The 12,453-nt window shown below is 27.7% G+C and overlaps 2 protein-coding genes across 3 annotated transcripts; one reads left to right on the plus strand and one right to left on the minus strand.

The window, feature by feature from the left end:
• Positions 1–1,086: 1,086 nt before the first annotated feature.
• On the minus strand, positions 1,087–2,731 carry LOC114195905 (glucan endo-1,3-beta-glucosidase, basic isoform-like). The gene is made up of 2 exons (XM_028086350.2): positions 2,641–2,731; positions 1,087–2,068 (listed from the first exon to the last, which is right to left on the minus strand). Exons 1-2 carry the CDS (start codon positions 2,729–2,731, stop codon positions 1,116–1,118), a joined length of 1,044 nt encoding a protein of 347 aa, XP_027942151.2. The 3' UTR covers positions 1,087–1,115.
• A 3,930-nt stretch (positions 2,732–6,661) lies between these two features.
• LOC114196109 (glucan endo-1,3-beta-glucosidase, basic isoform-like) lies at positions 6,662–9,516 on the plus strand. Of its 2 annotated transcripts, none has more exons than XM_028086637.2 (2): positions 6,662–6,903; positions 8,324–9,516. In XM_028086637.2, exons 1-2 carry the CDS (start codon positions 6,813–6,815, stop codon positions 9,343–9,345), a joined length of 1,113 nt encoding a protein of 370 aa, XP_027942438.1. In that variant the 5' UTR covers positions 6,662–6,812; the 3' UTR covers positions 9,346–9,516. The 2 variants fall into 2 exon arrangements, with proteins under 2 accessions (XP_027942438.1, XP_027942437.1); XM_028086636.2 differs by having other exon boundaries at positions 6,664–6,903; positions 8,321–9,516.
• The last annotated feature ends 2,937 nt before the right edge of the window (positions 9,517–12,453 follow it).

A 12,453-nucleotide genomic window follows, 5' to 3' on the forward strand; every position in this document is an offset into this window, starting at 1 on the left:
AAACAGTCAAATTTTAAAAAAAAAATGGAGCAGTTTGACGTCTGGTGTGCCCTGACAGACGTTATTTAACGTCTGACCATACCAGGGCCGACGTTATTTAACGTCTGATGGGCTCTGACAGACGTTAAACTACTCAGGTTTTTCCCTCATTTTAGCGCGAAAATTGACGTCTGTGTTACTAGACCCGACGTTGGATAACGTCGGACTCCTAAAAGACCGATGTCAAGTGACGTCTCCTATTTTTCCGACGTTATTTTGATGTCACCTGATACGACGTCGGTGTTTGGACAAACGTCAAAGGTCGAAAATGTCAGATGTTAAAAGGCTTTTTTGTGTTAATGACCGTGTCCTTAGTATTGTGCTTGAAACTGTGCTGGCACATTTTGTATATTACATTATCAAACAAAATATAGTATTTATCGTATTCATTACGAAACATTCACTAAAATTTATATTAATTAATTTTTCCTTTTTTTTAACTAAATTTGCATGCTATTTCATTCACATATATGTATATTACATTATCACATTTTGAGTAAAAATAACAAACTATACTATTTATCTAATATTCGTTATGAAAGTTTCACTAAAAATTATATTAATTATTTTTTTCCTTTGTTAACCAAAATTGTATGTTATTTCATCCATATAGTGAGCATATAAACTCATCTATTATTTTACTTCAAAAATGATAATTAATATATATATATATATATATATAATTTTCAGATAAATAATAAAATGTCATAGCAACTCAAGTAATTGATACATTATAACGATTTACATTCACATATTGATATGTTAATAATTTCATTAACTTTTTCATTTTAATTAATTGAAAAGCAACATGAATCGCTTAATAAGCAATTTATATGGATTAGTATACTTAAAAAATTATAATTAAAATGATAATGTGGAATAAAATGTAGACAACAAAAACAAGTGCACGAGTGTCTCATATATTAAAAATTTCAATCATTACAAACATTCATAAATTATTTCACACAAACAACACTCTCCCTATTTTCGTGGAAGGAATAACATAGGTTTCATGGGCAACCTTTTGACATTACATGTAACCTTAAGTGAAGTATTGCGTGTAATTCATTTATTAATTAAAAACCAAATGGATACTTCTTTTCTTTGCTAGGAGAGAACAGTCCAAAATGTTTCTCTATGTCAGGATTTTTTTGATTCTCATCAAACATAGCAAATAAATAAATCTCTGTGGGTTTTGAGGGTCTTCTAGGACTACCTGTTTTAGCACGACGAACCAAATTATCTAAGTAAGTGTTTGCGTTGTCATAAGTGGCAGCAAACCCTCCATCCGATGGCCATCCACTCTCGGACACAACAACCTCCACAGAACCAATTCCAATGCTATCAATTGCAGCATGCACAGAATCCAATATAGCATCAAACAGATTTTGGTATCCATATTGACCATCTGATACCACAACACTTGGTGAGGTGAAAAGAGCATAGGGAAGTGATATGTCATTAGGGTTATTAGAGTAACTAAAATAAGGGTACACATTGACTAATAAAGGTGCATTTGCGAATACCAAGTAGCCGATTATAGGGTCTATGTATGACCTCACATCATCTCTGAAGGAGCCTTGTGATGGGGGGTATGATTTTCCTAAAATGGTTGTGTCAATGGCTGTTGTGACCTTTATTTGATCCTGAAGGCCTTGAGCCTTAATAGTTTCATATATGTTTTGGATTGCACGTAGAACGTATGGGGCAAACTCAGAGGACCCTCCAGCGGGGTTCACTTCGTTGCCAACTGCCACGTACTTGATTTTGACAAAGGGAAAGTAACTCAAGACATTGTTTTGCACCCATTGAATAGCATTGTCAGCTGAGGCGGCAAGAGATTGAAGGTCGACATTTGGCACCCCAAGAATGAGCTCGATGTTTGAATTTCTAAGTGCATTTAGTATATCATGATTAGGGTCGAAGATTCTCATCCTTGTTATACCGTTTGATTGGTAAAGGCTTACCACTTCATTTGCCGGAGGTAAATTATCGCCCAATGTGCCATAACACACACCAACCTGAGCATCTGTTACCCAAAACATGAAAATTGTAATCTATAAAATTAAGTTGTTGCATGCTCATATTGAAAAAGAAGTTATATTATTATTATTATTATTATTATTATTATATATTACTTTATATCATCAATTTAGATGATGTAATAGTTCCTATTTAATATATTAATTTATCTTTTTATATAGGAAAAAAAAAACATGTCTGAACACTTCATGTATATTTCTTATTATAAAAATTACGCTATACAAATATTATAAAGATATTCAATGTAATAATAATTTACATTGAGAAATAAAAAAAAATTATAACAACAGATAAAGAAATAAATTTGATTAATATGCATTAGGTCAATGCATTTAAATAAAATGATTTGTCAAGTAATATACATATCATACACATATGAGAAATTGATAGAAAACACTGAATAAATAAGGTGAAGCTTAGTTTAAAGAAATATTTTTTCTTAGCTTTAATGTGACACGATCTTAAGAAAACCGATCATTTGAAAATAAAAGAAAAATCAACTTCTGAATTGACTAAGATTAAAAGTGATATTTAGCAATAGTGGAAGTAAATGAGAACCTGCACTGTGAAGGTTTATAGTCAATAGTTGAAGAAGAAGCATGACAGTGAAGAATGAGAACATGTTGGTAGTGGAGAAGAGAGAAGACATGTTGCAAAAATGTAACACACCACAAAAAAACAACTCAAACAATAAGAAATTGATGATCATACTTGTTTCCTATGATCTCCTTATATACACTCACCACCATCAATGTCTTACAAGGAATTTGAATAATAAAAATATATATAATAAATATCTTATTGTCCTTCTATATCTACATTATTAATACTCAGTATCCTTACCTTAATTATAATATCTCCATAAACAAAGAGAAAAGATGTAGTTGTGTTATTAAGAAGAATACGGATTAGTTGTGATCAAACCAATTTATTCACTATTAAATGTTAATTATAGAATCAATCTCCACTGTAATATCTTCTATAAATCAATCAAATTTGTTTACTGTTACACACTTATTACATAAATGAATTAATGTACAGATCTCACATCTTACATAATGAATTAACATACAAATCTCATTTTAAATGTTAGAACTATACATAAAATGTTATATGACCTAACATATTTGAGTAGCAAAACTAATTAGGTGGCAATTCAACACTATTGACCTTTATATATGAAATTATCCTTTATAAACCTTAGCATGCAACTAAAAAAAAACTCTAAAAAAGTTTATTAGGATAGACTTTAATCTGGCTCTGATACCATGTTAGAAGTAAATTTTAAATCTAACTCAACCTCACAAAAACAACTTGTAAGGTGAGATTTACACCTCACTTATATACTATGAAATTGTCTTATTTCTAATTGATGGAAAACTTCCAACAGAATCCATATTTTAGATTAAAAATACCGAAACTAGTAAAAAAAATTGAGTGGCCAAGCGGACTAGCCAAATTCATTTTTAAAAACTTTTATTATATATATATATATATATATATTAAAAGAAATTTAAGTTTGAGATTAATTAATTAATTTCTCTAATTAAATATATTAAAATAATTATTATTTTATTATAATAATTTATAAATGTTAATAATTTTAAATTATAGTATTACTAAATATTTACATTTTTAGATAATATAATAAAAGAGATTTTTTTAAATTAGTTTTATTTTAATTTGTAATTTAACAAAAAAATACCTCATCCCATCTAGCTTCTGACACCAATTCGTCTGGCCAAAATTTTTATAAAACTCAAGAGACCAACTTCATTGTTTCTCTAAATATTCACTAAAATACGTGTTTAATTTACTTTACCGTACAGCTAGTAACGGATCTTTAAAATATTAAAAAGGTATAAGAAAAATTATTCATAAGAATATAAAAATTTGAAAAAATCAAATATAATGAAATTAAAAAGGATTATTTTTATATTAATTTTAGTGCATGTAAAAAAATTAGGAGGCCGAAGCTCAAACATTAATCTCCACCTCCAAGTGCCAACAATGAAGTATAATTCATGTTATAAAAGAAACGGGGGTAAAATTGTCATTTTAAAAATTGGGGAGTGAAGAAAGCAAAATTCTACATTTAGGCTGTAGTGAACAAAATGTGTTGGATTTTTTGCACTCCATAAATAGCCAGTGGGCCAAAAAAAACAAAATTGACTAAACTATGCTTAAATCTTTTTTAAACTCTCTTATATTAAAAAAAGTTATTTCTTCTATAAATAGTATTACATAACGACTTTAACACTATAAAAAATGAACGACGATCGTATTTCAAAAAATGAACGACGATCGTATTTCAAAAAATGAATGTTGCTTTTAGATATTTATTTATGATCCAGTTTTAAATTTTGATTTGTAGTGGGATAAATATCTTTTAAACATCGAGTTTAAAACTCCTAAATATGACATTATTCTTTTGAGTTCAAATATTATATATAATAAGCATAACAAAATTTGATTAAAAAAAATAAATTCACGTATTTCAAAAGATGAATGATTAAATTAGTTTAAAGTTTCGAAATAAACCAATTTCAAAATTCACTAAAAGTTAAGGAACCAAAATCATAACCCTTAATTATTTTAGAAAATTTTCCGTGGACACATGTTCAACTTGGGCAACATGTACTGTATTAAAATGAATATAAATGATATTATTATCATGTATCCCACGAAATAAATGAATAAATATAGAAGAGTTAGAAATTATGAATGAAGTAGATACATTAATTCCAAGTGGGTTTTGTAAATGATGATCTTTAGCGGCGGCTACACTGTGGGCTTAAATAATTGAATATGCAGGCGCAAGAGGAAGAATGAGTACAAAAGATAAATCATGAATGCGTAAACAAACCAAAAGATATCCTTGAAGCTAATGCTATATGTAGGATTTGTAGTTATGATAAGAAAAACAATTCAAGGAAATTGGAATTTGGAAAGCAGCCATTGACCATGATTAAGATTGTTCTCCTTTTTCAAATGCCGGACTTCAAACAATACGCGTAATCAATTCATATCCACCAATCTAAAGTGGGTAAAAAAATTGAGAAAATGTAACATGTATTTATTTGTAAAATAAAATGTTGTACTTAGATAATTGATTAAGAATTGTATTTATAGATATTACTACCTTTTACAAAGATTAAAAAAATCTTATACTACATATTTTTACCACGTCCAATCATTTCAATAATTTCATATATCGTTTAGTAGTTAATGTCTAAAACGGTTTAAATATTTTTTTTCCTATTTTCATTCCTTAAACACTTTTTAACTAAAAAATCGTGACTAGACACAGATTTTAAAGTAGACAATCACTCGTCCAAACAATCCCTTCTCTCAATCCTACTTAACAAGAAAAAAAAACAATTTTATCAAAAAAATTGTACACTATCATAAAGACCAAGAAAAAAAATGGAGAAAAAACCTCAAAAGTTCCATTAAATTTCTTAATCTGAATAAAATCACTAAATTCTATTTTAAATATATGTAATTCAAAAATTGCACATGACAAAAGTTTAAGGCTAATACTTCAAGTTCATTTTCAAGTTCACTCTTTTAGTCATGAAAAAAAAAATGGTGAGGTAGTCCAATTAATACTTCAAGTTCTCTCTTTTAGTCATGAAAAAAAAAAAATCGGTGGTAGTATAATTAAAGGTTCAATCACATATTAGTTGTGTTTTATGAGGAGTATGTCAGCAATATTTTTGCCAACAAATGAAGAATAGGCAAAATTAAATACACACTTTGAACTTATGTCATTTTTTTTCTTTTGTGGAATATAACTTATGATCTTTTGGAGGTATATATATTATTGAAAACGTTAACATTAAAAGGGGTTAAAATTAAGGAAAGATTATGTATAATTTTTTTTTTCTACTTGCAGAATGTATATATGGTTGTAATGGGTTAGAACACTCTGAATTTTCTATATTAAATATATTCTTTTTCTCTGATGAAAACAAAAAACTTCAAGTTCATTCAGCAGCCCTATAGCATAATTTAGAAAAACCAATTGCATTTAATGGCTGCGCTGAGAAGCTAGTTAATTACAATAAATATTTTATTTATTTATTTATTTATTTATTTTGTAGGGCACATACACGTATTATTTTTGGTTTATATAATAGCATATATAGTACGTAGAGCCATCAACAAAGAAAATATTTTTTTCAGAAACACACACATACAATAGATAAAACTCTTTGAAAGTTTGGTAACGTGGGTCCTTACAATACCAAGTTGTTTAAAGGATAAAGCTTTAAATTACGTTGAAAATGTTAAGCATATATATCATCATCACCTTGCCACTTCCAGGTGCATGCACTGCGATCGATGACCTGACTATTCTATCAATTTGTTTACAACATCTTTTTTTTTTTCGTCAATAATTCTATTATTATGACTATTTTTACAAAAAGTAGAAAAAATGTAGAAATAAAACGAAAGTAAAATAAATAATATGATAAAGAGCGATAAGAAAAGTGTATGTATCATATTTAAGACTATGTCTTTTTACATACGTAAGAGTTATTTGAAATGTTGATTGGAAGAGAAAATTGGCAAGACCAAGACTTTTGATGGTGGTGGAAAGATAATAGGTGGGTAAACATAGACATCAAGATTATATTAATAATTGAAGTTTCTTCAAAGACATGGTGAAGAACACTCTCTATTTATAGAACTGCAACAATGAAGTTTAATTTGCATCTTCCACCATGGCCTCTCACTTCCCCAGAAACCAGAGCTTCTCATTTGCTGCTTTTCTTCTTCTTTTTCAACTTTTGACAGTGAACATTATCACTGCAGGTCAGTCTCTCTATTTTGTTACCTTATGTCCATTCATTTATTAAGTTTTATGATTCAGAGAAAAAAAAATGATACTATGACTGTCATTTTTTATTTTTTGACGTGATTTAATATGAGTTATTGATTAATATATTATTATTTTTTCTTTTAAAAAAAATCAATGACAGACTAAATCATGTCATCAGAAAACAAAAAATAAGAAGAGAAAAATAGGAATCATATTATATAAATACATATTATACTTTTTCTTATATTTTTTTATCTGGTTTTGTTCTACTTATCAGTCTGTCATAAATAAGTTAAGATGTATCAGTTCATCAATGTACAGTACACTGAGCAGTTTGTAAATTTACAAAAAGAAAAAATCGAAAGGAAAAACCCAATTATTATTTCATAAAATCAATTTAAAAATGTAGTTAAAAAGTTATTATATATATTCATGACTTAGTCTAAATATGATTTAAACATATTTTGTGTTCTCGAATTTAAAGAGATTGGATTTATAAATAATAAACAAGTTAAATATTTTTTGTAATCAAATTATTATAAAAATTTATCTTCTTAAACTAAATTATAAAATATTTCTTCCTTGTACTCTATGAACGTCGTGTATTACTCTTACAAACGAAATGTGAAAATTATGTTATAATCAACTGTGAAACTTTATTTATCATATAAAAACATTTTACACAGCGTTTGTTGCAAGTATATTTTATATAACTTTTAAAATATAGAGACTAAATACTTTATTATTTTTAGTTTAGAAATGAAATACAACTTTTAATAATAATTTGAAGACGAAAAGCATATTTAAATTTAAAATAAACAATAAAAAATGTAAAGTTAATTTATTAAGTCTTCATCAGTAAAATAAAATAGATAGACAAGTCAACAAAATAGATAGACAAGTCAACTTCGCTTGCCGTTACCTGACATGGTAGGTGTTAGGGGTTTTTCAACTTATCCTCAATGGATTAAATTCCCATATATCTATATTTAATATCTTTTTATGTCCATTTAATAAGTTTTTACTATGTAAATTAATATAATTCATAAACATTAAAGGAAATTAATATTTTTAACTGACCTAATTGAAGAAATAGAGAATTTATTTTGATCCAAAGCTAATCTTATTATTTTGGCCACTTAGAGGGCAGAGTTGAAGCTAACTTATTTTATCTTCCTTAATATTACAACATATTTTTTATATATCCACAAAATATCATTTTCAATGTCAGGGGACATTATAATGATTTTTTCTTCTCAAATTATCATTTTTCAAAAGGTGTTGTTAAACTCAAGCTAATGAAAGTAAACTAATAATTAATTATTCCACCAATTTTATCAATGTTTTAACCTACATATGTGATTGCAGAATTTTAATTTAACAGACATGATTTTTGTTTTGGTTAATTAGCAGAAGCTCAAATCGGTGTGTGTTATGGCATGATGGGGAACAATCTACCACCAGCTAATGAAGTTATAAGTCTTTACAGATCAAATAACATAAGAAGAATGAGACTTTATGATCCTAATCAAGCTGCTCTACAAGCCCTAAGAAATTCAGGCATTGAACTCATTCTTGGAGTGCCAAACCCTGACCTTCAAGCTCTTGCCACAAATGCTGATAATGCTCGTCATTGGGTGCAAAGGAACGTCTTCAACTTTTGGCCAAGTGTTAGAATCAAGTACATAGCAGTTGGCAATGAAGTGAATCCTGTCGGAGGCTCCTCTTCGTATGCACAGTTTGTTCTACCTGCTGTCCAAAATGTGTACCAAGCTATAAGGGCTCAAGGTCTTCATGATCAAATCAAGGTTTCAACAGCTATTGACACGACCATGATAGGAAACTCTTACCCTCCATCACAAGGTTCCTTCAGAGGTGATGTTAGATCATACTTAGACCCTATAATAGGGTACTTGCTCTATGCAGGTGCACCTTTATTGGTCAATGTATATCCTTATTTTTCTTACTCTGGTAACCCTCGTGACATATCACTTCCCTATGCTCTTTTTAGTGCACCGAATGTTGTGGTGTGGGATGGTCAATATGGGTACCAAAATTTGTTTGATGCTATATTGGATGCAGTGCATGCAGCCATTGATAATACTAGGATCGGTTATGTTGAGGTTGTTGTGTCCGAGAGTGGGTGGCCCTCGGATGGAGGATTTGGTGCCACATACGAAAATGCACATGTGTATTTGGATAATTTGGTTCGTCGTGCTGGTAGAGGAAGTCCTAGAAGACCTTCAAAACCTACAGAGATTTATATATTTGGCATGTTCGATGAGAATGGAAAGAGTCCGGAGATAGAGAAACATTTTGGACTCTTTAATCCCAACAAACAAAAGAAGTACCCCTTTGGATTTGGTGGCAAAAGAGATGGGAAGATCGTTATTGATGACTTCAATGCAACAAATTCTCTTAAGAGTGACATGTAAGGTTGGAACCCTATACTTTGTATTCCACCCATAAAATAAGAGAGAATTTGATGCTTGTAAAAAATGTTTATCCTTTGGTTTTGGATAAAACAATGTTGGATATAGGGCTCGGCACAGTTAATTGTATTGTTTTATACTAAAATAAACTGAATTGTATTAAAAATTGAACTATACTCAGTGGCGGAACTTGAACAAAAAATGTAGGGGTGTCAAATTAGTTTTGTTATATATAATTTTTTTTAGTCAAAAAAAAAGTTCTTCATCTTTTTTCTTCACATAATAGTAGAATTCAAAAAAATATTATTATCATTCGCTATTATATCATGATACCAAACCATGAATACCATTTTAGATAACCTCATCAATTTGATTTGGTGGTATTGTCACATTTGAGGCCGTTTTTCCCGAATCGCATTCTAATGAATTTTTAAATTCATTGTATATAACTCAAAGAACTTTAAAGATTTATTTTTTATTGTCTTGAATTCCTGCTTCTCATGAAATTTCTCAAGTTTAGTTAACGTAAATGCATTTTTTTTTCATCTTTATCACAAACCTTCTTTAAAAAAAGAATCAATTTTTTTTTTACTTTTTATCATAATCTTTTTAATATAAATTTATCACATCTCGCCTATTTAGAAAAAAATAAATTTATATTCACAAATCACAATTATCACAATGCAAAACATAATAAAACTCATACCACTTTAATTAAATAAGCAACATTGTATAAATTCAAAACTTTAAAAAAAATTACCACAGGCAGCGAAAAACACAAAATCTCTAAATTTCATAATTAAAGATTATAATAATCTGGGAAAAATTATAATTAGGGCTCATACCAATTTCATAAAAGAATCCCTAAAATCATAATTAGGATTTATATTAATATGGGATAAACATCCTAAAAAGAATCATAAATTTAACATACATAAATCATAATAAGATACTAATTTTGATACGTGAGAGATCATGCAAGAAAATATACTTCAATCTCAATCTATGTATTTTCCAACCTCTATTTTCTAATCTATCTCTTTGTATTTATTTCTCTTCACACACTTTCATGATAATTTACATGGTAGAAAGATCTTATAGCCAGAAAAAAATCTTAATCTCTTTTATAAATTAATGTCTCCATTAATTTTTTTATTTTATCTTTTATTATTATTTTTCATTTCATAAACTTAATATAAATAATATATAAATATAATTTTAAAAAATATATAAATATATATAAAAAAAATTCAAAAAAAAAAACTGGGGGAGCCATGGCTCCCCTGTCACCATATAGTTTTGCCTCTGACTATACTGTTGTCCGGTACAGTTTTTAAAAATCAAACTTAAATGAGTTAACTATTTGATGACCGAACTGAACTGCTTTTTAGTTTTTTCTGTGCTTCACGCTTAGGTAGTACTGATAATGCACGACACTCTATGATTTCCTCATCTCATGTACACTAGACACAAAATTTACTCTTTGATTTTTTTTTCATTTCATATACAATAATAGAAAAACGTACGTAACACTTTTTAGGTTATGTTATAATAATATATTTAAGTGAATTTTATGGTTATATTGTAAGTTACAGTTTACTTGATATTAATTATTTTATTTTATAAAAAATAGTCTGTAATATTTGTTTTATTTTATAAAAAATAGTGTTATATATAATTTATATTAATTAATATAATTATCTATGATAAAAAAAATTTAATACTTCCAACACTTATTTTCTAAATACTTTTTTTATATCGAACACAAAATAAAATCTGTCTCTTTCAATTGTAATTTCCTCTTTTCCTCTTGAAATCAAATGTGTTTTTTTTATATATCACATAATTACTATTATTCATGAAAGAGGGTATAATAGTGGAAGAATTAAATTTTATAAATAATATCTTAAGCTTTATTTTTATTATCGCTTTAGTTTGTAACAAAAAACGTTAATTTCAAATTATTGTACATGAATAAGTATCGCAAAAAATACTTTAACTTAATTCGTTATTAATATACTTGTTAAGTTTATTAGCAAAACAATAAAAAAGATTGAAGAAAAAATTCAACAATTTAAATTAATGTAATAATTTATTAACAATTGAAATGATGAAGTAAATTTCGGTTCAAAAATAGTACAATTTGGTTCAAAATTAATGTGGTTTGGTTAAAAAACGGTTCAAAAATGGTGTAGTTCAGTTTAAAAATAGTGCAGTTTGTACAACAGTTCAGTTTATAATAGTTCAATTCATATTATAGTGCAGTACAATTCAATTCAGTTTATTAGACAACAAAAACAGTTCAATTCAGTTTGTCTGAATTGTTTTTCAGTTCAGTGCAGTTCAGACGAACTATTTTTTAGTTCAATGCAATTTTTAATAGTTCAGTGCAGTTCAGTATGCTTTGCCCAGTTGGATATAGTTAATAAAAATGAACTTACACCGACTCATCTTAGTTATTCATTTTATTTCATTGTTCAATTTCATTATAATCTTCAAAATGGTACGAGCACAAGTATTTAATGGGTTTAATAACTTTTTTTAATTGAAGAATAATTCATTTAAGATAATGATATAATGGTATTTAAATAATTACAATTTATAAATCAATAATTATCTTTCATTAATAATCATAATGTTTTACTTTATTCTTTTCGAATTGTGAAACACTTGACAACTCTTGTAATTTATAACTCAATTAGACAACAAATTCTCCAAAACCAAAAATAAAACTCTTTCTATATTTCTATCAAACATATGGTGTGCAATATTATAAAGGTTTCACTAGGATTGAGTTTTATTATTCAATTAAAAGCAAAATCACCAAACAATATACTTCTAATTCATTATCTAGCATTCCCTAACAAGTCGTAATGTGTACATATAAGTCTAAACTTGAAAAACAAAAACTATGTTTAATTATTTTTGTTATACCTTTGCACTCACATATCAACATTATGATGTTATAAGAATGATCAGTGATGTACTTTATGTATAGATGCAGAATCAATTAGTTGTAATTATAGTCTAGGTTCTGATATTGGGCCTCATATTTAGATACCCATAAATATGCAATCAATAATTATTATAATTAAAACAAAAATAGAACAC

Source organism: Vigna unguiculata, chromosome 9, assembly GCF_037176805.1.
Source record: "Vigna unguiculata cultivar grain cowpea cultivar isolate G323 ecotype 2 chromosome 9, ASM3717680v1, whole genome shotgun sequence".
NCBI classification, from domain to species: domain Eukaryota; kingdom Viridiplantae; phylum Streptophyta; class Magnoliopsida; order Fabales; family Fabaceae; genus Vigna; species Vigna unguiculata.